This window comes from Moesziomyces antarcticus (genome assembly GCF_000747765.1).
Source record: "Moesziomyces antarcticus DNA, scaffold: scaffold_v10001, strain JCM 10317, whole genome shotgun sequence".
Classification (NCBI taxonomy): Eukaryota; Fungi; Basidiomycota; class Ustilaginomycetes; order Ustilaginales; family Ustilaginaceae; genus Moesziomyces; species Moesziomyces antarcticus.
This window is the reverse complement of record NW_014639009.1, coordinates 263426-286835: the sequence shown is the minus strand read 5'-3', so window position 1 is coordinate 286835 and position 23410 is coordinate 263426. Positions and strand designations below refer to the sequence as shown.

The following is a 23410-nucleotide window of genomic DNA, read 5'->3' as shown; positions in this document are numbered from 1 at the left end:
ACATTCTTTCCAGCATTGTCACGTTTTGTACCACGGTTTCCTGTAATAACACTTGTCATCGGTCCATTCCGCGGCGTGCGTGAGAGGTTGCCGAAAGTGGATGTGGTGTGGATGTCGATGCAAGGTGGAAGGTGGAAGGTGGGTTTATAGGCGGTGGGGTGGGCGCGCACAGACCCGATGCACAGTGACTGTGTGTGCATGAGCGTTGGGTCTCATTTGGTGGTGCGGCGGCTGAGCGCGAAATTAGCGTTGCGTTGAGGGCCAAAAGAGTGCCACGCAGGCGGCAAGTGTGTGTCTTGAGAAGGATTCGCCGCCTGTCCGGCTCAGCTCCAGACAAAGCCTGCTCGGCCAACACCCAGACTCAACACCACACCATCCTCGACCTTCGCTCGCATCGACATTGTCCTGGCTCTGCAGACGACTCTCGTCCCTGCACAACTGGGAATCACTGCCACATCACCACCTCTTGACGTCTCGTGCTCCTTCCACTGGCACAGTCTCCGCGTCGATGGCCACGTCGTAAGCTGCCGCAACCGAGCTTGCATCGCTGATCCAGCATGCTTTCGCCGCAGTCCTCGCTCCGCCGCCGTGGGCGAGGCTCGATTTCCGAGTCGTCGGGACATGCACGCACCGAATCCGACGGCTTTGGCTCCTTCGTCGACTCCTCGTCTGCATTCCCAGCGAGCTTCGAGGCGACGTCCTCGAACCCGCTCGGGGGTCAAGCTACATCGTCGTCCGTGGCATTCGCGTCTCCTACACGCACCCGTGCCGACTCGGCGTCCAGGCCACCAGCCAACGGCGCCATTGTCGAGGATGTCGATGACTGGGCAGACGCAGACATGGTCTCCAGCTTTTCCCCCGTTGAGCAGCACTTTCCAACCCATCTTCCCAGCGCTGCTCCGTCCGCATCATCACCGAAGGCCGTGGGTCCAGCCAGCACCCGACCACCAGCGAGACGCAAGGTCAGCGGGACCGGCGTCTCCTCCGAATGGGCCGATTGGAACTCCTTCCTTGCCGCGCATACGCTCCCTATCCAGCAGTCCCAGCCTCAAGCCTCCGATGCACACCCAAAACCACCACCAGGCGCGTCGAATCCGGCCGACGATGCCTTCCTTGACGCCTTCGAGGTCGCGACCAATCCGACGCGCGCACCCTCGCCGCCCATCATTGACCTGCGCGAAGTGGAGAAGAAGCTCGACCGGAAGAAGCTCCAGCAGCAGAAGCAAGCACAACCGCCAGACCTCGGCTCGGCGGACGACGACTTCTTCTCGCGCTTCGAGCGCGCCCCACAGACGGCGTTGGGCCGCTCCAACCCGCTCGTGCTCGAGCCCGAGCAGCTCGAGAGCATGCACGATGCGCGCACCAGCCCCATGCCCACCTCCCCATCCGCACCACGACGCGACTCGTACTTTGGCGCGGCAGCGCAGCCGAAGCCGATCGCAGGGAGCAGCGAGCCCAAGAAGGAGGCGGCGTCGTCGTCCATGTCGCCCGCCTCGCCGTCGAGCTGGACGGGCAGCCTGCGCAAGACCTGGACCACGCTGCGGGGTATCCAGAGCGAGATCGCCAGCCACCTGCCCAGCGCGAGCGACTTTATCGTTCCCGCAGACGAGGTCGAGGGCGAAACTGCGCATGCAGGCGCGGTTGACTCGAATCCCGGCGGCGGCCTGCTGTTCGCCACGGACGCACCGGAACAGTCGGACATTGAGCTGGGACGACGCCACAGCGGCAGCAGCGGCACTGGTGGGCTGCCGCACGCCTCGGACTACAGCCAGGGCACGCCGTTTGCGCCGCACGCCAGCACGTCGGCCTTCTCGTCGGGCGCTGCCACTTCGGCATCAAAGCACGGTGGGGCTGCATCGCTGCGTGCGCGCGATCTGTTTGCGTCGCCGAGCGCGGGCTCGCTAGGGGTCGACTCGCTCTCGAGCAGCGGCACGCTGCGGCGGGGTCCGGTGCATGCTGCGACTGCGCCGATTTCGGGTGCGCCCGGCTTCGATGCGCGCTCGGAGAAGAAGTGGAACACGGGTCACTGGACGCTCGACGAGCGGGGGGATCGCGAGCGCCGCGCGATCGACGTGGTGCTGTCCGGCCGACGCGACGAGACCGAAGTAGTGGTGGAGGCATGGCATGCTGCGCGGCTGCAGGCGCTTCTTCCGCCGCGGTTGCAGCTCGGTAAGCGCTGGAGTTTGCTCTACTCGCTCGACCAGCACGGCATCTCGCTGCAGACGCTGTACAACCGCGTCGCCTCGGGGCTGGACCCGACCAAGTCCGCGCGCTCTGTATCGGGCGCATTCGGGGAGGACAGTGGTGATGCCGAGGGTTGGTTGCGCGGGGCGTCGCGCGAGACGCAGCAGGCAATGGGCACCCGCGCCCACACCACCATGCACGTCGGTGGCGGTCTCAGCAGCATCTCGGACGCCGGGCTGGTGCTCGCCCTCAAGGATGGCGACGACAACGTCTTTGGCGCATTTGTCAACGAGAAGCTGCGTCCGCAGCAGCACTACTACGGTTCGGGCGAGTGCTTTTTGTGGAAGACGACTCGGTCTGGTAAAGAGGCGGGGGTGGAGAGGTTTCGATGGACGGGCAAGAACGACTACATGGTTCTGTCCGAGTCGACGTTCCTGAGTGTCGGCGGTGGCGAGGGCAAGTTTGGGCTGTGGGTGGATGGCGCGTTGGAGAAGGGCGTCAGTGCGTGCTGTCCCGCGTTTGATAACGAGGTGCTGTGCGATGCCAAGCCGCGCGGGGAGGGGCAGCGCGAGGGCGAGAAGAGGTTCGAGTGCTACGGGCTCGAAGTGTGGGCTGTCGGCATCGATTAGCAGCGCGCGGGAGTGCGTGCGGAATGACAATGCTTTGACAGCCGAGGTGATTGTCTGTGCGCGTGCGACAATGCGTAGAGACTGTGCTTGGGCCAAGCTTGTCTGATGCGCTTGAGGGGTATAAGTACTGGCTGGTCTGTTGATCGTCGCCTGAGCTCAGTACGACCATCTGTACTTTGTTCGCCATGTCCGAGTTCACCATTTCCTCGATTCGAGCCGTTGTTGCTCGCGAACCCAGCGCGACTCCCGCCACCACTCCTGTTGCCACTTCTTCCACCACAGTAAGTACCTACCGCACCATCCACGCCCACTCTTCCTCCTCTGACACTTTGACACGTTCGACGTCAGGGTGTGATTGACCTCACTCCGGTCAAGGAGGAAGTGAAGCCGGAGCCGATTGACGCCCTTGCGCCTGCCGGTGATGTTGCGATGCGTGGTGACGCTGATCGTGGTAGTGTCGAGATCGTCAACACCCGGGCTAGCGTTGAAGCTGTCGAGACTGGTCGTGCTCGGCATGCTACACCCTCGCTTCGCATTGCTCGCGCTCGGAGCCGCAGTCGATCGGTGCATCCCTATGTTCGACCAGCGATCATGCGTACTCCTACGCCTGCTCCTCGCGCTGCTCGTGCTGCACAGCTTATGCGCACCCCTACGCCTGCTCCTCGCGCTGCTCGCCATACGCCGCTTGTGCGTACTCCTACGCCTGCTCCTCGCGCTGTTCGCCCTACGCCGCTTATGCGCACCCCTACGCCTGCTCCACGCATGCCTCTTTTGCCCGGCATCCAAGTCGAGGATGAAGTGACGCTGGTCGCTACCAACCGTGCTACTATGCGAAACGCAGCCGCCACCGCTCACCGGACGGCTCGAGACCAGCGCCCTGACACCGCCATGTAAGTCACGCCCACCCCACTTTTGCGTTAGTAAGGGTCGTGGCTGATGATGTTGTAATAGGACTGAGGTCTTGATCGAGTTGGTCAACGGAAGCGTGATCAGCAAGAACTTCCTCGTGCCCACGGGCCCCGTGACGGCGGGAACACTCGAGACCGTGGTCAGGGATCTGAAAGCCAAGGCTGAAAAGAAGCTCAAGAAGCTCGGTGGCACTCCGCTCCCCCGCGCTGTGCCGAGGGACTAGGCCCACCTCAATACCAACGCGGCAGTTCGACGTCTCGAAGTGACGAAGCAATGCTCGCTTGGACGTGATTCAAGGCATGGTACGACCTTCTCAACATTCCAAAGATCCGAGTGGTGGTGGAGGGAGGGATGTCGTGCTTTTGATCGCAAGATAATGATCGATGATGCCTTGGCAACAACGAGGCACACGAGCATCGCGACACTGTGACGCTCAGACACAGCACCAGGGCATGCAGAGCAAAGTGGCAATCCATTCTTTCCTCCGACCCATGTGCGCGATGGTGTGCTGAGGCAGACACGTTCATGACATGCGCAACGCGATGCTCGCCAGCGCCCACAATCGTCTGAGCGCATTCTCCACGCCGCTGCATACCAAGACCGACTCGACCCAAATTGCGCTTCTCCCGTGCCCAGCACGATCGCAGTATCAATCTGCTTTTCAACAGTCCTGTTCATCGAGTCAGGATTTCGAGCTCAAGGACGGGAATCCAGCCACCACGACTGGACATGCGTGAGTTGCACCTCGAAGGGCTGAACAAAGCCCGACTGGATCCACCCCACCGACCCCCTCGCCCGGACATGTCGGCATCCCCTCCGACGCCACCTGCCTCACACACAATGCATTCACACAAACGACACCCACACCACGCACACACACTCACCCCCATCTAAAACTGCTAAAAAAGTATAGTATTGCGCTCAGTTGAGCCTGATAGCCTTAAGCGGGGACCTAGCCTCGTCCTTCCTCTTCCTCTGCTTGGGCATCATCCTCGCCGCCGCCGGCTTGGACGGCGTATCGATCGCACCGGGCCCCAACGCATCGTCCTCATCAAACGAGTCGCTACTGGGCGCCGCATCCTTGCCCTTGAACCCTGCATCGAAAATATCCGCCTCCTTGGGCCTTACACTCGCCCTACCCAGTGCCGCCCTATGTGCCGACTTCCTCGACGACTCGGGCCAAAACTTGGCCGACATGGGTGTAAAGCCCCCCAAGCCCGCCAGCCCGCCAAGTCCAGAGTGGAAAGGTGTGCTACCCAGCCCAGCCATGTGCGCAACACTTGGCGTGAGTCCAAGCGACCCAGCATAGGCCGAGGCGAACGAAGAGGTGCGCGAGATCGAATGCGGCGCCAGGCCCAGACTCTCCGTGAGGTTTAGATGCTGTGGCGAGCTGAATTGGTCGTCGTGGCGCGAGGGCGATGGTCGACCCACAGCCCGACGACGCGCCGAGTATCCCAGGCCCGAAAACGGCGTTGCCCCCAGCAGCGGTGGGAGCGCCTCGAGCCGCGTACGCTCCTCATCCGCCGGCTGGCGAACGGGCGTACTCACCAGTGGCGGCAACTTGACCCCCACCACCGCACCCGCGCTAGTCTTGGCAGTGGGCGCACCAAAGGTGAGATGCGTAGGCGACGCTACGGGCGAACGCGGGGCAGCCGAGTAGCTCAGCCTGCGATACGGCGAGATCTTGTGCTTGTCCAGACTGAACGGATTCTCACCCGTCCTCGCCGCAGGTCCAGGTGTCGTCACCGGCATGCCTCGCTGCGGCAGCGTGCGCGAAACAGGCGACGGACTCGCCGCCTCATCGACCCGGCCCGCCGACAGCGCCGTAAGCGCCTCGTGCTCCGACACCTTTGCGCGACTCGGCGTCTCGCTCCACGCCTCGTCATCGCGGCGCCGCAGACTCACCTCGCGCTCGTCCGTGGGCGAGTTGGTGCCAGAACGCAGCGCCAGCAGCTGGATCGCCGCATCGCGCGTCTCGCCCTTCTGCATCTTGGGCTTTGCCCCACCCACGAGCTTCTCGCCCTCCACCGCCGGAAGCGCCGGCAGAGCAGGCCACGTGGTGGCGGGCGTGTCGATGGAGGTGCTGGCACCGTCGCTGCCCGCGTTGCTCGCGCTGCCGCCAAAGCTGTCGTTGAAGAAGCTCGCCGAGTTGGGCTGCGAGTAGTCGCTGCTGTTGGAGCTCAAGCTGTCGTTGGGGCCCGCCGCTGCAGGCATGGCGGGCAGGACATGCTGCGCCGTGGGCAGGCCAAGACTGGGACCCGTGCGTCGCAGCGGCGAGTGCGAATACATGCCGCTGCCCGCCGGCAGCTCGTGTGCGCCAAACGGCCCCGCCAGCAACTGGCCCGCGTGCGGCGCGCCGCCCGCACTGGGACCGGCGACATTGTGCGCAGTCGAGGACGCCAGCGCCTGCCGCTTGGCAGGCCGACCGAGCGGCTCGTGGCTCGCAAACAGCTGCGCGTCTGGCGGCGCCGATAAGCTCTCGTCGGCGTCGTTAGCGGCAAAACTCATCGACATGTTGGACACGTCGGCGTCCATACCGTCGTCGGCGTCGTCAGCGTCATCGGCATCCGAGTCGTCGGGATTGGGCGTATTGCTCGCGCCAGACTTGCCGCCCTGCGCAGCCTGCTTCTCCTGGAGACGCTTCTTGCGCGCCCACCGGCGCTTGCTCTCGAGCATGCGCGCGCGGCGCTCCTCTGCGTTCTTGGGGCGGTTGGCGTCGCCGTCCCAGCGCGTGCGGCGCGGCTGTGCGCTGAGCGGGATGTTGTGCTTGTCCTGCAGATGGCGTCGCCAGATGCTGCGCGCGTGCTTGCCCGTGTAGACCTTGTCGCAGTACGTGCATGGGAAGGCGCTGGCGTCGCCGTTGTTGCCCGCCTGGGCGCGCGACATGGCGAGCAGATTGTCGATGTCCTGCTGCGTCATGGGTCCCGGCGTGCCGCCGCTCGACGAGCCGGCACGCGCCATGTCGTCGACGGGCAGCCCGAACGAGCCGTATCGCATCATGGGCATGCCGATGTTGCTGGGCAGCATGGCAAGGTCGGGAGAGTGCGTGTAGGGGAGCGCGGTGAGGTCCTGGCCAAACGGAGCGGGTGCTGGTGCAGAGCCGGTGAGCGACGCGTACGAGGTGGACGCGTAGACGTGCGTATGGTAGGGCACCGAGTGCGGTGGCGGCGCGTGCTGCTGCTGCTGTTGCTGTGGATGCTGTTGGTGTGCGTGGATATGGGGAGGTAGCTGCTGGTAGTTATAGGTGTAGTCGACGGAGGCCGAGCGGGCGAGTGCAGGCACGCGGTAGACAGCGCTGTCGTGCGTCGAAGTCGAGGGGTCTTGCACCGCTGGCGAGAAGCTGCGTGCGACCGAGTGCTGGAAGGCGTCTGCAGCGATAAAGCCTTGCTGGTGTTGGTGGTGCTGAAGCTGCAGATGCTGAGCGTCGGGCTGCGATGCCGGATCAAAGGCGGCGGTGGGCTGCGACGACGACGCAAAGAGGCCTGCGGGTGCTGCTGCGAGGTAGGGTGATGTGGACTGGTTGGATGCGGCTAGGCCTGCTCGTGCTGGCTCGACCTGCATTGTGGGCGATCAGGCGTGCCGGAGCGATGACGGGGAGGGTATATGCGATAGTAGATGGTGGTCACGACGATGAGGTTGACGAAGCGATGGTGAAGGAGAGGACGTTGGGAGTCAGTATCGAGGCTCGATGGAAGCGGTGGCCGAAAAGGGAAAGACGAAAGCGCAAGGAATGGAGGAAAGGATGATGGAGAGATGGAGAGAGCGAGGTGCAGCTAGAGTTTGTGCTGAGTGGACTGCGTTGCGCATGCGGTCTCTTCATGCACGAGGTTTCTCTGAGGAGAGATGCACTGTAGGATGATGGACCGAGTGCATGCAGTGTGAAACTGAGAGAGAGGGCAGAGCGCTGGCGGCAGACGGCAGACGGCAGATGCAGGGGTGAACACACGGCGAATGGGGGGAAAGAGAGGGGAGGAGAACAACACGGGAGGAGGAAGAGGAGGAGGATGGGTTCATGCGGGAGGAGCCAAATGCGCCTGGGCTGGACGCCGATTCGGAGGGGAAGAGCAACTTACGCACCGAAGGCTGCAGCGGTGTTGGTCGTATGCAGTTGGAGGGAGCCTTCTCGCGGCTTGGCTTGGTAGTCCGAGGGAGGGGAGGGCGGCAAAGGAAGGATAGCGCGGCGGGGTGGCGAGGGTGTTTACAGGACGGGCTGTGGTCGGAGCTGCGGATAGCAGGCGGCAAGTGATGCGCGCGGTTGTGAGTGCAGTGGCGTGTGAGCGGTTGGGGGGAAGAGGGGGCGATGACGAGGATGATGATGGCGATGCGGAGACAAGGCCGAGCGTAGGGCAGAGGCACGCATGAGGCGTCCTTTGGAGCTTTCTTGCTGTCGCTCGGCGATGGCCAGCCACGCGCGTCCGAGAGCGCAGAGTGCCCGATCGCCAGTGTGTGGGTAAGGCGCATCCTCTGGAATGCTTCCAAAAAATGCACCTCGGCCACAGCCACTCTCTCAAGCCTGAGTGAGCCTGCCTCCCTTCGCGCTGACCCGCCCGCCTTGCCCTGCGCTGTGTTGAATTTTCGTAAAAATAGTACGCGCCCACCCACGCGTCACGCCACCACCGCGTACAGCATCACGTGCCGCTCTCTTGGCCTTCAGTCCATCGGGCGTCAACACCATCGCCGATCCCCACCCCACCATCCCTCACACGCGCACCCACTCACAACACACACATACAACTCTGCATTTGCCAAACGAGCGGAGAGGAAAAAAAGTGTCCATTCACACACATGCGAGGTGCGAGCCTGTTATAATAGCACGACGAGGTTGGGCTTGGGCTTCACTCGTCGTCGACCAGCCCGGCCATGCCCGTCTGTCTCGAGAGGAGGTTCCAGCCAGACACCACGGCAATCACCACCGTAGCCAGCAGGCCGACAAACGCAGGATGCGTTGCCTTGAGGCCGGTTGCACCGCTGCACGCCGCGCAGATCCATCCACTCGCAAGCGGCGTGTAGGCCTGCGGGTTGTAGAGCGCAAACTGGACCTTGATGTTGGGCTGCATGAGGCCGGGCGAGGCACCCACGTTCATGCCGCGCTCGTCGTACACCAGCAGCCTGTACGAAGCGGCGATGAGCTGCGGCAGGTTCGGATTCGACACCTCTACGCTCGTCGAGTAGTTGTACGGCGACCACACCACGCTCGTCGCTGTGCCGGGCAGATCGGTCGCAATGTTGTACGTGTTGAGGTTGTCCGAGCAGTACGCCTGCACGGTGAGCGTGCGCGGATACTGCAGCACCGACGTAAAGTTCCAGCCGAACGTGACGTCGACGCCGCGTGCGATCTTGTAGTACGACGGGTCGGCCGTCTGGATGGGCTGCGTCACCGTGATGCCACCCACGGGTGCCGACGACGGGATGTTGGCAGAAGTGGCTGTGGCTGAGCCCTGCGCTGATGTGCCAGACGCAGCAGGTGCGTTAGTCGCTAGTCCTGGTGTGAACGACGGCGGGTCGGGCGCAACCACGCCGTTTGCAAAGAACAGCGCCACCAGCGCCAGAAATAGCGATACGAAACGCATCATCGTGCGATGTCTGCCGGCGTCTCCTCCAATCCGATCCGTTGGTGTCTAGTGGATGCACGCCAGCACCGTCGTGTTGGTATTGGTACGGTCTACCGCGAGTCGTGTGGGATCCAGAAGGTGCAATATATCTAGGCGGCAGCTGCTGAGATTCGAGCCTGTGGTGATTGCGCGGGGGATCCGGGTTGAGTGCTGAGTGCGATGGCGATGGCGATGGCGATGGTGGTGCTTCGTCAAGCGGGTCAGGGTTTCAGGGTGTGTGCGCGTGTGTGTCTCTCTCTCTGCCCTCACCCTCCCTCTCTCCGTCTCTCTGGCTCTGGCTCTGGCGTTGTGCATCGATTGGGCGATTGGGGGGGGGGGGGGGGGGGGGGGGGGGGGGGGGGGGGGGGGGGGCGAAATGAGATTGAAGGGGCGGGCGTTTGGCACGCGCATTTCTGAAATTTCTCGGCTGTTGGAAATCGGATGGGCGCGCCCCTTTGCCCTTTTTTCCCCCTCCTCGCCAGCAAGACGTCTTCAAAAGGGTTGGCCCAGCCTGTCTGCTCAAATTTCCACGCCGGACGTCGGAATTCCCCTGCTTGCTTGGCTCGTTCCATCCCTCCTTGGCTGGCCCCAGCAAAGAAGCGAGCAGCCGCGCAATGACCCCCTCTGCAGCCGCCCACTTCACTCCGCCAAGCGCCCAGCCTGTGCAGCGGTTCCAACATGCAGAAGCCGCTCCCCTTCGTCTTTACCCTCCTCTTCCTCCTCGAGGAGAAGGTTCATACGTCCTGAAAGCTTGCGCTTTTGCGAGCCATCGAAAAGCGCTCTTCTCTGGCTGTACATTTCACAACAGCAGGGCGCGGCGGCCATGGTCCAAGCCTCTGGCTCAGAAACCGCCTGCTCGCTGTAGCACCCGACTGGCCCGCATCATCTCAAATGTAGCATTCATCACATCCTTGCGAGTCGAACGTGCCTTACGCTGCACACTTTAGTACACAGAGCATCTTCAATGGGCGTTTAGGGCAGCATGTTTGCGGTGAAAAGTCATCATTCATTCGTTCATTCGATCATTCAAAAAAGGCATGAGAGTCATCGTACCCAAAAGGTCAAAATGTCCATACCGGACACACTTCACCCCGTCCCCTTCTCCCCCTCTCCTCCTCGAGACGAAGCTTCACACCTCCTAWGCCCTTGCGCTTGCGCTTGCGCCCGAGATATCGTCTTTATAACAAAAAAAGTATCATTTTCATTCGTTCATTCAAACGGTCATGAGATCCATCGTACCCAAAAGGTCAAAATGTCCATACCGGACACACTTGACCCCGTCCCCTTCTCCCCCTCTCCTCCTCGAGACGAAGCTTCACACCTCCTAGGTCCTTGCGCTTGCGCTTGCGGCTTGCGCCCGAGCTATCGTCTTTACAACAAAAAAGTATCATTTTCATTCGTTCATTCAAACGGTCATGAGAGTCATCGTACCTAAAAGGTCATGTCTTGGTCAGGCCTCGTTCTTCGCATACGCCTCGGCACTCGACTGGGGCGGGGCGGCACCCTCGTCGCCGAGCGTACGGTCGCGTTCCCACTTGTCGAGCTCCGATGTGATGCTGCCATACGCCATGCTGTCGCGCGCACGTTCGCCTGCATCCTCGTGCGTCGACTCGATCCTGCCGAGCAGCAGCTGGAACTTGTCGTCCAGCTCGTGTAGCCGCTGGGTGAGGCCGGCGTTTTCGCGCTTCAGCTGCTCGTTGCTCGCCTGCGCCGCACTCAGCGACTTGTTGAGGCCCTCGTCGTTGCGCACCCCGCTCGAAGACACGTGCGACTGCAGCTCCTCGTTGCGCTCCAGCGTCCTCTGCACCTCGCGCCGCGACTCCTCGAGGCTCGCCTGCAGTCGCGCCACTTCGCTCTCCAGCTCCGTCAACCTGCGCGACGAGTGGCCCGCATCCGAAGATCCTCCCTCGCGCGTCTTGTCCAGCGACCCACGCTGCTGCTCCGCCACGAGCTGCGCAACCCGTCGCTCCAGCTCGCGGTTCTCCGCCGCGATCTCCTCGCTCTGCTGCGTCACGTCGGCAAGGTGGCTGCGCAGCGCCTCGATGTCGCGAGCCGCCTCCTCGGACCGAGCGCCATCGTCGCCGCTCAGCCTGCCGCCCGCACTGCCCGCACGCGTGCGCAGCGTCGCCACCTCGTTCTGCAGACTCGCATTCTCGCCCTTGTACCGCGTCAGCTCGTCCTTCATCCTGCGCAGCATCTTCTCCGTGCCCTTGACGAACTGCACCGCCGTCTGGTAGTCGTTCTCCAGCTGCGACATGCGCTCCTTGTACGACGCCGTCGTCTCCGCCAGCTCGCGCTCCGCCAGCTGCGCACGTCGCTCCGCCTCCGCCACGCCGGCGCTGTCCGCCGTGCCCCGGCTCGCCGTCAGCGACGCATGGTGCTCCAGCTCCCGCGTCAGCTCCTCCACCCGGCTCTCCGAGTCCTGCAGCCGGTGCTCGGCCTCCTGCATCTCGCGAGCGCGCGCGTCGATCTCCTCCTCCAGCTCCCGGATCCGGCGATCCGCATAGCCGCTCTTGACGCTCAGCTCGTCGTCGTTCGGCACGCTCACGCCGCGCTCTGCCATAAACTGCTCGAGCAGGCTCGACTTGACCTGCGCCGTCTCGATCGCCCGTCCGCGCTCGCGCAGCTCCGCATCCTTGGACGCCGCCGCATCCTTGAGCCGCGCTGCCTCCTGCAGCGCCACCGCCAGCTGGCTGCGCAGCCCCGTCAGCTCGCCACGCAGCGTCGTCGTCTGCCTCTCCATCGACAGGTGGCGCTCCTGCATCTCCTGCAGCGAGACCGCGTGCTCGTCCGCCATCTGGCGCGCCTCGCCGTGCAGCTGTCGCAGCGCCTCCGCCTCGTCTTCGAGCGCACGCATCTTCTCCTCGACATGCGCGGGCACGCTGCTCGACGCGCCGCCCAAATCGCGCGTCGACGTCTGCTCCCTCTGCGCCAGCAGCGCAGCCAGCCCGCTCGTCGCCGCCGTGCGGTGCGCCTCGGCCTCCTGTCGGTGCTGGTCCGCCAGCGTCTCGAGCTCGACGGCGCGCGACGCATGCAGCGACGCCTCGCTCGTCTTGGCCTCGAGCTGCGCGCGCAACTCGGCGATGCTCGCCTGCTGCTGCTGCAGCATGCTGCGCTGCTCTTGGTGCAGCCGTTCGTACTCGCCCGCGCGCGTCGTCACGGCCGAGTGCGCCGCCTGCAGCTGCGTCAGCGCCGCCAGGTGCGCAGCGACATTCGAGTGCGCATCTTCCAGCTGACCACGCGCGTGCTCGTGGTCCGCCTTGTGGCGCGCCACGAGCGACGACAGCGTCGTAACCTGCTCCGTGTGTTCGCGCAGCGCACTCTCGGTCGAGTAGCTGCGCTTCTGCAGCGCCGAAAGCTCGTCGTACGCCTTCATCTGCGCCGCCTCGGCTGCCATGGCGCGCTTGGCCGTCTCCGAGAGCCGCTCCTCGGCCGAATTGCGCAGCTGCTGCTCCAGCTTGGTCTGCTCGCGCAGCGACGCCACCTGGCGCTCCAACTGCGCACCCTCGCGCAATGCATCCGACAGCGCACTCTCCAGCTTGCTCGCACGCTCGCGGTCCAGACGCGTCACCTCGTCGCCGTTGCCCGACTCGATCGCCGAGAGCTTGGCGCGGTAGTACGCAGCCTCCTGCAGCGCCGCCGAGCGTGCTCGGTCCGACTCGGCGTGGCGGTCCGCCTCACCCTGCGCTTGCTGCGCGATCGTCGCCTTGGCACTCGCCAGCTGCGCCTTGAGCGAGATGAGCGTCTTGAGCACGCGGTCCTTGTCGCTTCCCTCGGCGCCCGTGTCGATGCCATCGAGGCTGACGCGCTCCGACGTGACGCTCTGCGCATCCATGCTGATGTCGCCGGCGTTGAGCTGGTCCGGCTCCACAAAGCCCTTCTTGACGGCGAGCGCCAGCGCCGCCTTGTACCACGCCTCGCGCTTGCGCATCGCATCCAGCTCGGCGGGCACGTGCTGCGGCGACATGTAGCCGTTGGCGCCCGGCGGGCTGGTGGTGCGCCCATAGTGGAAGCCGTCCTGGGGTGCATTGGCGGGCGAGTCCATCTTGCTCACCACGCCGTTGATGCTGCGCATCGAGTTGATGTTGGTGGGCGAAAGCGCACCGCCGGCGCGCATGTTTTCGATCGAGCGCTGGCTGCGCGGGCCGCCGTGCGGCGCAGGTCCGTTGGAGGACGCTGCGCTCGACGGGCCGACGCCGGGCACGTTCTGCGCGTAAGGATAGGCCTGCATCTGCATGTTGGGCGGCTGCTGAACGGGCGGCTGGACAGGCTGCTGGACAGTCTGCTGGATGGGCTGAGTCTGGTGCTGCTGGATGCTGGAAGGCGGGCTGGTGGCGCCGTACGCCGGATCGCCGTTGGGAAGGCCAGCCATGGGCTGTTGCTGGTAGGGCGACTGCTGGGATGGCTGCTGGGACGCTTGTGTAGGCGCCTGGTTCGCATACTGCTGTTGAAGCTGAGGCGGCACCTGCTGCTGTGCCTGCATAGGACCGGCGCCCGGGCCAGGCATGGGCTGCGGCTGCTGCTGCTGCTGGGCAAAGTTTTGCTCCAGGCCACGATTCGGCGAGGTAGGCGCACTACCTTGCATCGGTCTGGGCGCCGATCGGCTGGTAGGCGAGATGGCCCTCTGGCGCTCATCAGCCTCGGCGACAGGCGACATGGCGCTGCGAACGGATGCGTTGTTGGCACCGGGGATCTGGGAGCCAGGAGCTGCGCCCGGACCGGCGGGAGCACCGGGCTTCTGAGCCTGGGAGGTGGCGGGGTTCTTGATCTGCGAGGCGTTGTCGGTAGGGTACTTGATCTTGGCCGTGTCGAGCACGTGCAGGGTGGCCGGATCGTCTGGCTTGGCGCCGGTGAAGCTCTCGCCGCCGAGCACGACGACCTTGTTCTGGAACGTCGACATGGCGTGTCCCGAGCGACCGCTGGGCGAAGGGCCCATGTTGGCAAACATGTACCATCGCTGGTTGGTGATCTTGAAGCTCGCGAGATCGCCGAGGTCCTTGCCATCGACGCCACGGCCGCCAAAGATGTACATGACGTCGTCGACGAGACAGGCGGCATGACCCTCGCGCGGGACGGGGATGTAGCCGATGCAGGAGAGCTCCTTCCAGCTGTTTGTGGCAATGTCGTAGCACCAGGTGTCGTTGTAGTGGTACTGTCCGTCGGTACCGCCAAAGACGTAGATCTTGTCCTTGTAGGTGACGCTGGCGTGACCGGTGCGCCTGGGAGGCACGTCGCCGTTGGGCTTGAGGCACTCCCAGACAGGGGTGCCCTTGAGGCTGTTGAGGTCGAAGCACCAGAGGTCGTTCATGAACGAGCCGTCGACCTGGCCGCCAAAGACGAAGAAGCGCGATCCGACGATGGCGACGCTGTGGCCGTATCGGCCGACGGGGCAGGTGTCGGGGCCGTCGCCGGCCTTGACGCGAGTCCACTCGCGCGTGCTGAGGTTGAGCAGATAGAGGCCTTCGTCTTGCTTGTCGTCGGCGCGGACCTTGGTGTCACCGCCCCAGAGGATGAGCACGTTGGAGACGAGCACGGTGGCATGGCCGACGCGTGGCGGGGGGATCTCGCCCGTGGTCTGTACGAGGGTGGCGCTGGCGTAGATCTGGTTGGCAGCGGCGGGACCAGCGCCAGGAGCGCCAGGCGGCGAGTTGGGGGTCTGTGAGATGAGCTTGTCGGCATAGATGGTGTAGAGGTCGTTCTTGACGCTCTCGCGGACGAGACCGCCGAAAAGGTAGAGCTCGCCGTTGGAGCTGGCAGCCTGGTTGACGGCGTGACCGTAGCGCGGGAAGGGGAAGGGGCTGAGAGCGCCCGGAGGGGCCTGACGCGTCTCGTCGAGGAACTTGGGCGGGTTCATGACGAGACCACGCTGGCTCCAGGGGTAGACGACGTGTTGGGAGCGACCCTTTTCGAGGGGCTGTCCCGGCTGTCCCGGGGCGTTGGGGTTGGCGAGCGGCGGACCGGCGTCGGGCCCGGTAGACTGGGTGGGAAGGCCCGAGATGCTGCCTGCAGTGGGACTGCCGACGCCAGGCATGCCGAAATGGGAGCCAGGAGCACCGGGCGCGATGGGAGCGCCCTGTTCGCTCATCTTGCGCGAGCGCATGGAGCCCTGACCGGGAGCGGGGATGCCGGACGCCATGCCATCGGGACGAGGAGGCGGACCACCGAATCGAAAGCCAGAAGCGGAACCCAGAGGTCCAGAACTGGGAGCTGGGATACCAGACTGAGGAGCAAAACCGCTGCCCATGGGCATGCCGGGCGCACCGGGTGGACCGGATATGGAGCCTTTGCCTGGAATGTGTGAGCCGCCTGGGACAGGGATACCGGAAGCAGAGTAGGGAGAAGACGACTGCTGCTGCTGTTGTTGTTGCTGTTGCTGTTGTTGCTGCGATTGTCGAACGGAGCCGTCGAGGGCGGGGGACAAGGAAGAGATGCTGTCGCCGTTGGAAGGGCCCTGGGAGCCGGGCTGCTTCTCCTTGTCCTTGTCCTTGTCCTTGTCGGACTTTTTCTTGCCAAAGATGGCCATGGCTGGTGACTAGGCGTGCACGTGAACTTGCACGACGGCTAGCGGGTGTTGGCGTGTGGATGTGGTTGTGCGAGGATGGCGATGCCTAGCGGATGTCTCGAGTTTGTACGAGCTGCTGGGTACGCGCGCGATGCCGGCGGTGGCCGACTGAAGTGGGTTTGGTCGTTATGATCGTTTCTAAAGCGTAAAGGGTGGTCGAGATCTAGGGTCGACGCCGTGTGTCGGGAGTGGATCAATGGCCAAGGTGATGTAGTGAAGCAACGGCTGTTGGCCGAGCGGCACGCACTCCTTCGCTAGACGCAAGATGAGACCCGGAAGCGCTTCATGGCCAGTGTGCGCGTGCTTGCAGCGGTGCGCGCCACCACGAGAAAAAAGGGTCGGCAAAGGGACGCAACGCCCGACTGCACCACCGCGGCCGCCCGCAGCACCCAATAGAGCTCTCTCTCTGCATGGCCAGCCGCCCAGACGAGAGACAAAGAGAGACACCGCCTGCAGCCGAACGCGCAACTCGAAGCCAGCCCAATCGGGCTTGGCCAACCGCCCCTCACTCAATATCTACTCCTTCCGACGCGATTCAGGAGCTGCGTTGAGGGGCTGAATTGGATCTCGGCCGGGAAGACTCAGAAATACTATCGGCCGAAATTGACGCAGTGCGAAGAAAGTGAGCTTGTGAGCTCTGTGACTCCCGACCCGCCGTAGGGTCCCGGTCGAGCGCAAATGAGAGCGGATTGACTTACTTGTTCAGGAGAGGATCGGATGGCAAGACACGCGGACACTGCGCTCGGTGACGACGAGCGCCAAAGAAAGGTGGTGGAGAACAAGGGACGAGGTGTTGGTCTCGGAGCCACGTCGCGGCGGCAGCAGCGCGAGGCGAGGCTGATTTCCGCGACGCGCTTCACCAAATTTGAAGCGGACCCGCGCTGCGCGTGATTTAGGGCGCTGAGCGTTGATTAGGGCGCTGAAGCATTGCACCCCCGCTCGACTCAGCCATGGCTCCATCCCGGTGTTGGTCTCTGCTCGAGCCAGATCGGCGGCCCGAACCTTCGTCTGTCCGTATCTCCTTCTGACCGCACGCTGCTTCGCCATACAACCAACTGCAGAGCTTCCCCTCCTTGCGACACTCGGCGTCTCGACGCTCGCAAAAGCACAGCTGGAGCCACTCCACGCGCATGGTGCCTCTCTCCGTACGTGGAGGCCGCCTCCGGTGAAAGGCAACCGAACAGCCAGCACTTCTATTGGACACGATCTCGCGCTCGCTGAGTCAATATGGCGCCAGAAAAGCGCACATCGTCCCAGCGATCGGGACATCGCGACACGCTCGTTGACGAGGATGATGTAGCCGACGCCTTCTCTCCGAAGCGCATGCGTACCAACGGTCGCGACTCCACAGCCAATGACCAGACGCCAAGATGGTCAAGCGGCCGAGGCTCGGGAAGGCCCGTTCCACTAGCCAATGCCTCGGACTCGGATGGCGTCGTGACTCCCGACGAGGACGAGGCAGATGCGGAGCAAGAGCAAGACGATGAAGACGAAGACGACGACGACGACGAGCAGGACGAGTTCGACTCGGACGAGGATCGCGCCGAAGAGGAGCGTCGCCAGGCCGAAGCCGACCGCGGATACGCCCAGTCCGGCATCGTAGAAAAGATCGAGCTTCGCAACTTCATGTGCCACGCCAACTTCTCCATCGAACTCAGCCCCACGCTCAACTTCATCATGGGCCGCAACGGAAGCGGCAAGAGCACCATCCTCACCGCACTCATGATCGCACTCGGCGGCAAAACGAGCTCCACCAACCGCGGCTCCAGCCTCAAGGACCTCGTCAAGAAGGGCGAGTCCTCCGCCACCATCATCGTCACCGTCCGCAACCAGGGCAGCGACGCCTTCCGTCCAGAAGCATACGGCGACCACATCGTCATCGAGCGCCGCATCCTCGCGGACGGACCCGCAACTTGGAAGATGAAGGCCGCCAACGGCAGGGTCGTTGCCACCACAAAGTCCGAGCTCGAATCCTTCTGCGACTTTGCCAACATCCAACCCGACAACCCCATCCACATCCTCACCCAGGACACCGCACGCCAGTTCCTCGGCAGCTCCGACCCTTCCGAGGTCTACAAGTTCTTCCTCGAAGGCACACAGCTCAGCCAGCTCGTGCGCGAGTACACCCTCATCGAGAACCACATCAGCGGCATGAGGTCCGCCTTGGCGCTCAAGTCCGGCGCCCTCGAGCAGCTCGAAGCGCTCGCACAGCAGGCGCTTCAGCAATGGCAAAAGGTGCGCGAGACAAGAGGCTACCAGGACAAGATCGACGCCCTCGACCGCGAATTCGTCTGGGTCCAGGTCCACGATGCCCAGGCACAGCTCGAACACGCTGTTCTTAAGACCGAGCGCATCCGCACGAAGCTCGTCGCCTGCGACAAGAGCCTCGACGAGTGTCTCGATGCGCTCAAGCGGTGCGAGGAGCGCATCGTCCGTCTCGAGGGCGAGAGCAACAACTTCGACGAAGACTTCTCCCCGCTCCAGCAGGAATACGAAGGGTCCTTGCGCAAGCAAAAGGATATCTCCAACCAGATCAAGGCTTTCAACGTGCAGGAACGCGAGCTCAACGACAACATCAGCGAGCTGAACAAAGGCATCGAGAGATACGAAGACCAGATCCGCGAAGAAACCGCCAAGCTCGCCGACGAAGGCAAAGCACGCCGCGAGCAACTCGAGCAAGAACGCCAGGCCCTGCAGACGCAACGACAGACCTTGCAGGACGAAGTCGTCGAAAAGGACGAGCAGCTGCGCGAGCTGGACGCCAAGCGCGAGGACGCCGCTCAACGCGAGCAAGAAGAGACCGACCGTCTGCAGCGGCTCAAGAACGAGTATCAGCGCAACAGCTCCGGATTGACGCAGCTTCGCGACAGTGCACGCAACCGCCTCGTCGCCTACGGTGGCCCCAAAGTCCCTGCCCTCCTCCAGGCCATCAACAACGAGCCCGGATGGAGATCCAAACCCATCGGACCTCTCGGCACGCACGTCAAGCTCAAGGACATGCGCTGGCAGAGGGTGCTCGAGAGCGTCATTGGCAACACGCTCAACTCCTTCTTCGTCTCGAACCACCAGGATCGCCAGCGCCTCAAGAAGATCATGGATCGAGTCGGATGCCACTCGCCCATCATCATTGGTGCCGATACGCTCTTCGATTACTCGTCAGGAGAGCCACATGCAGACATTCTGACGATCTTGCGCGTGATCGAGTGCGACAACGAGATCGTCAAGCGCCAGCTCATCCTCTCGGTGCACGTGGAGCGCGCTGCGCTCGTCGAGAAACGTGCCGACGGCGACAGGCTGATGCGCACGCAGCCGTACAACGTGCAGGCGTGCTTCTCGGCAGACATGTTCAGCATCAGCGGTGGTCAAGCCGGCTCGCTCTCTGCTGCGCTCCAGGAGCACCGAGGAGCGCCGCGCCTGTCTCAGAACGTCGCCGAAGCCGTCCGCAACCTCGAGGCCGAACAAGAACGGCTGGACCAAGAGATCGCCCTATGCCAGCAGGCGGTGCGCGGTCTTGGCCGGGAGAAGACGGCGGCGGAACGGGAAAAGGACGCTTGCAGGCGCGAGCTCGGCGAGATGCGCAGACGCAAAGACATGCTGCGTCAGGAAAACGTGCGGCTGGACGAGCAGATGCAGGAAGCTGCGCCGGGCAACATCTCGGCGCTCGAAGACGCCAAGCGCGAGATGGAGACGCAGAAGGAGGTGATCATGCAGCAGTTCGAGGAGATCCAGGCGCAGAAGGCCGAAGTGGTCGCGCAGAGGGCGCCGGTGCTAGCCGAGATTCAGGCGATCGACGAGCGCAAGCGCCAGTTTGAGGAGCAGATGAGCAGCCTCCAGGGACGGCTGGAAGCGGCGGTGGCGGAGCGAGTCAAGCAGACCAACAACCGGGACTACTGGAAGCGGAAGCGCTCCAGCATCGAAGAGGACGTGGCGGCGAGCGAGCAAGAGGAGGCGACGCTCGAGGAGGATCACCGGAGCCTGGAGGAGAGGGCCAAGGAGTACTGCGACGAGGTGGAGACGCGGCGCACGATGGCCGAGATCGAGGCGGAGAAGAAGCAGCTGCAGCTGCTCAAGAAGAAGGCGGCGTCCGAGGCGGGCGTGAGTCTGGAGCAGGCGGCGGAGGAGCTGCAGAAGCGCAAGCGTGCGCTGAGCGAGGCGCAGGAGGAGGTGGCGAGCATGAACGAGGCCGAGCGGCGGCTGCGACACTCGCTCGAGGTGCGCTATGCAAAGTGGAGCTTCTTCCGGCGCTCCATCGCGGTGCGGGCCAAGAGCAACTTTGCGAAGAACCTCTCGATGCGCGGCTACGAGGGCACGCTCAAGTTCAACCACAAGGCGGAAAAGCTCTCGCTGGTGGTGATCACGCAGGATGCAGCCGCACGGTCGGGCGCGGCGACGCCGACGCAGCCGCAGGCACCGCAGCATTCCAACAAGGGCATGTCCGGTGGCGAGCGCAGTTTCGCCACGGCGTGTCTGCTGCTCTCGCTGTGGCAGGCCATGAGCTCGCCGATTCGATGCCTGGACGAGTTCGACATCTTTATGGACCAGGTCAATCGGCGCGTGGCGCTCAATATGATCCTCAACGAGGCAAAGGCGACGCCGCACGTGCAGTACATTATGATTACGCCGCAGGACATGCCGGACATGAAGGCCGAGATGGACGGCGTACGCATGCTGGTCGTCAACCCGCCCGAGCGTGGGCAGGGCGCCCTGGCCGGTTAAGCGTCCACTACGATTGCAATGGGTATTTGTTTCACTCTTCTCTTGATGATCTCATCTCGTGTAGCATGTGCGAGCGGGGATTTAGACGGTGGGAATGCGCGACAAGATAAGAAATTGGTGACATCTAAGGTGCGCTGGTGAGACCGAGTTGGTCGAGTTTTGGGATGGCGGGGAGTGGTGGAATCACTAGAGCCTGTTTGTGCCGGTGGCTCTTGTGGTTTTAAGTTTGATGAGGTTGGTCAAGAGATCGTTGGCGGTGGTGTCGATGTTGTATCCTCTGCCTAGAGCCGAAATATAGCCATTGATGTAATCGATCTCTGTGCTTCCTCTTTTGTTCTTGAGGTCGCTGTGCATGGAGGACCAATTGGCTGCCGTCAACCTTGCGACTCTCTGCACCTCCTGGTAGAGTGCCTGGGGAGTCAAGCTTGGATGCAGCATGGGTTCGCCCGTTTCGGTGGAGCGAAGGATGAGGTCTTCTGCCGACAGTGCTGCCGATGCGGTTTGGCGTGGCGAGGCTTGGGGCGAAGCGAGGTGTTCGCGCACCTGGGCTTCGAGCACCATACCAGCCTCGAGACATACGGTCCACATGGCATCCATGGCAGCAGGATTGCCGAACAGATCGCCGTTTTTGCAGTCGGCAAGGGCGGTGAGCGGGTTGATGCATGCGTTGATCACGAGCTTGCGCAGCGAGCGCAGCTGGAAGTCGCGAATCGTCTCCCACTCCACCTGCAGCGGTAGCGACAGCAGCGCAGCCACGGTGGTTCGAAGCGTCCGCAAACTCGGCTGGTCCGGAATACCCGATAGCGAGAGCATCTTGGATGGCGCCTCGGCGTCGTGTGGATTGAGCTCGGTCACAGCATCCTGCGCATCCGCATCGGGAGAGAATCGATCCCAACCCCTCGCATTCTTCGCTGCACGCCGTCTGCGCGCCATGGATCCCTGCGGCGCCACCAAAGTCTGACCTAATGGCACGCGGCTCGACTCGAATCCGACCGAGCCGGCTCGAGCGCTGGGCACGATTCCGAAATGCAGCGTGCCCATGCTTGCATGCACCACATCCAGCGGCCCCTTCTGCCAGCATCCGTGCGTGGTCGATGCGAGCACAAAGTTGGGTCGTTGGTCTGCATCCTTGAAGAAGCGGTCGAAGAGCATCTCGAGCACGCCCATGCCGTTCTGCAGCAGCACGATCGTCGACCACGGATGCAGCCGATGACGGATCGCCTCGAGCGCCGAGAGCGTCGAGTCGCACTTGGTGGTGATGATCAGACTGTCGATAGGCCCTGCCCTCGGTTGCGAATGCACGCCCTCGAGCGTCGAGATGAGCGAGACGCCGCCATCGTGGTCTGGCACCGGCGTCCTGGACGTTGTCTGCTCGCGCAAAGCTGCATCTTCCGAGCTCGGGCCATTCGTTCCTCGCGATATTGTGAAGCGACCTGCGCCTGTATCGTCTTCGTCCTCTTGTAAACGGTTGTCGCGCACGATGCTCGCCGTGACATCGGCCGCACTCGCCGTAAAGTCGGTCTGGAAGCCGCCCTCGACGTCGCGCACGCCCTCCTGCTCGAGGATGATCGAGTTGGCAAAGCGCTGTTTCGCCCACCTTCCGAACGGCCTCCTGCGCATATGCAGCGTGACGGACGACTGCAGAGGATCAGGAAGCTCGGACTGCACATAGGGTGGCAGGCTGAGCGACGAGACGATGCTGCCCTGATTCGAAGCTGGCCGCTTGTTGGAAAGGTTGGAGAGCAGCAGCTCCCTGCGCGATTTGGACGAGGGCCCCGGCTGCAGAAGCTTGCGCTGCAGCTTGATGGAGCGCTTGAGGTGGAAGGCAATGAGAGAGCCTATGCTTCCAACCCCCAAGACGTGGTAGCGCATGGTGGCGTGTGGCTCGGCACTGGTGGGTCGAGCCGACTCGCGGACCCGCCAGCAGAGGGCCTCCTACGTGCAGAGGCGGGGATAGGAAGGAATGCAAAAGAGAGTCGCTGCGACGCTATGTAGACTGCATCGGAGCCGAAGCCTAGTGAGCCAAGGTCGTGGATTGAAGCCAAGCCGATGGGATCCTCGTGTGGAGGCTCTTCGAGGTCCTGGAGAGGGTGCGCCACCGTGCGATCCGGAGCCGTTACAAAGCCTTGAGCGGGACCTTCGCCTGCGTGCTTCGATACTGATGCGAGTGCCTTGGGATGCGTGGTCCGGAGCGACGTGGGCGATGGTGTAGGAGAAGGCGTAGGAGAGGACGAGGATGAGGCTTGGATGGCGAAAAGGAAGCGCCGGCCGCTCAAGTAAGAATGTTTCCCTGCCGCTCGTCTGACGTTTCTTCGACTTTTAGTGGAGCAAAATCCCGAGATCGTCCTTCCTCAAAATGCTAACAGTCCAGAACAAATTCCACGCTCAGTCAAGAATGACAAATGCAGATCGGTCGATGTCCAAGCTCTCACATCGGCGATAGCCTGGTCTCGTGAGCAGGCGGGCGGTCCTCGCGTTGACGAAATGCGCAGCAGCTGTCGGCTTGCATCGTCGACCCTGGACTTCTGCTTGAGATTCGCACTTATACTCTTCCCCTCGTCCTTGCCCGTTGGCACGTCGCGCATCACCCCTTCAGCATCCACTCGCAGCGACGCAGACGCCTCCGACCACAACGCACCATCTCCACACACCAACGACCGCCGTCGCCATCGTGTTCCTCATGCAGCTGTTCCTTTAGCTGGGAATCCCTCTCCACCTTCAACTGGCATAGCTAGCCAGCTAGCCAGCCAGTACACCGTCGTCACTCCTCGCAGCGAACATCCGCCCATCCGGCTAGGCGAATCGCCTATCCGGCACCT

The 23410-nt window shown here is 63.2% G+C and overlaps 7 protein-coding genes across 7 annotated transcripts; 3 read left to right on the top strand and 4 right to left on the bottom strand.

The window, feature by feature from the left end:
* Positions 1–557: 557 nt before the first annotated feature.
* PAN0_001d0103 (TLD-domain-containing protein) lies at positions 558–2813 on the top strand (the record flags this gene model as incomplete). Its single annotated transcript, XM_014803723.1, has 1 exon — positions 558–2813. The coding sequence occupies one exon, from the start codon at positions 558–560 to the stop codon at positions 2811–2813; it is 2256 nt and encodes a 751-aa protein (XP_014659209.1).
* Positions 2814–2998: 185 nt separating this feature from the next.
* On the top strand, positions 2999–3945 carry PAN0_001d0102 (uncharacterized protein; the record flags this gene model as incomplete). Its single annotated transcript, XM_014803722.1, has 3 exons — positions 2999–3094; positions 3162–3703; positions 3765–3945. The coding sequence occupies 3 exons, from the start codon at positions 2999–3001 to the stop codon at positions 3943–3945; spliced, it is 819 nt and encodes a 272-aa protein (XP_014659208.1).
* Positions 3946–4643: 698 nt separating this feature from the next.
* PAN0_001c0101 (uncharacterized protein) lies at positions 4644–7283 on the bottom strand (the record flags this gene model as incomplete). The annotated part of the gene is made up of 1 exon (XM_014803721.1): positions 4644–7283. The coding sequence occupies one exon, from the start codon at positions 7281–7283 to the stop codon at positions 4644–4646; it is 2640 nt and encodes an 879-aa protein (XP_014659207.1).
* Positions 7284–8557: 1274 nt separating this feature from the next.
* PAN0_001c0100 (uncharacterized protein) lies at positions 8558–9295 on the bottom strand (the record flags this gene model as incomplete). Its single annotated transcript, XM_014803720.1, has 1 exon — positions 8558–9295. The coding sequence occupies one exon, from the start codon at positions 9293–9295 to the stop codon at positions 8558–8560; it is 738 nt and encodes a 245-aa protein (XP_014659206.1).
* Positions 9296–10763: 1468 nt separating this feature from the next.
* Positions 10764–15836, bottom strand: PAN0_001c0099 (cell polarity protein; the record flags this gene model as incomplete). Its single annotated transcript, XM_014803719.1, has 1 exon — positions 10764–15836. One exon carries the CDS (start codon positions 15834–15836, stop codon positions 10764–10766), a length of 5073 nt encoding a protein of 1690 aa, XP_014659205.1.
* Positions 15837–17102: 1266 nt separating this feature from the next.
* Positions 17103–20591, top strand: PAN0_001d0098 (p-loop containing nucleoside triphosphate hydrolase protein; the record flags this gene model as incomplete). The annotated part of the gene is made up of 1 exon (XM_014803718.1): positions 17103–20591. The coding sequence occupies one exon, from the start codon at positions 17103–17105 to the stop codon at positions 20589–20591; it is 3489 nt and encodes a 1162-aa protein (XP_014659204.1).
* Positions 20592–20777: 186 nt separating this feature from the next.
* On the bottom strand, positions 20778–23261 carry PAN0_001c0097 (ketopantoate reductase-like protein; the record flags this gene model as incomplete). Its single annotated transcript, XM_014803717.1, has 3 exons — positions 20778–22526; positions 22589–22833; positions 23243–23261. The coding sequence occupies 3 exons, from the start codon at positions 23259–23261 to the stop codon at positions 20778–20780; spliced, it is 2013 nt and encodes a 670-aa protein (XP_014659203.1).
* Positions 23262–23410: the final 149 nt, after the last annotated feature.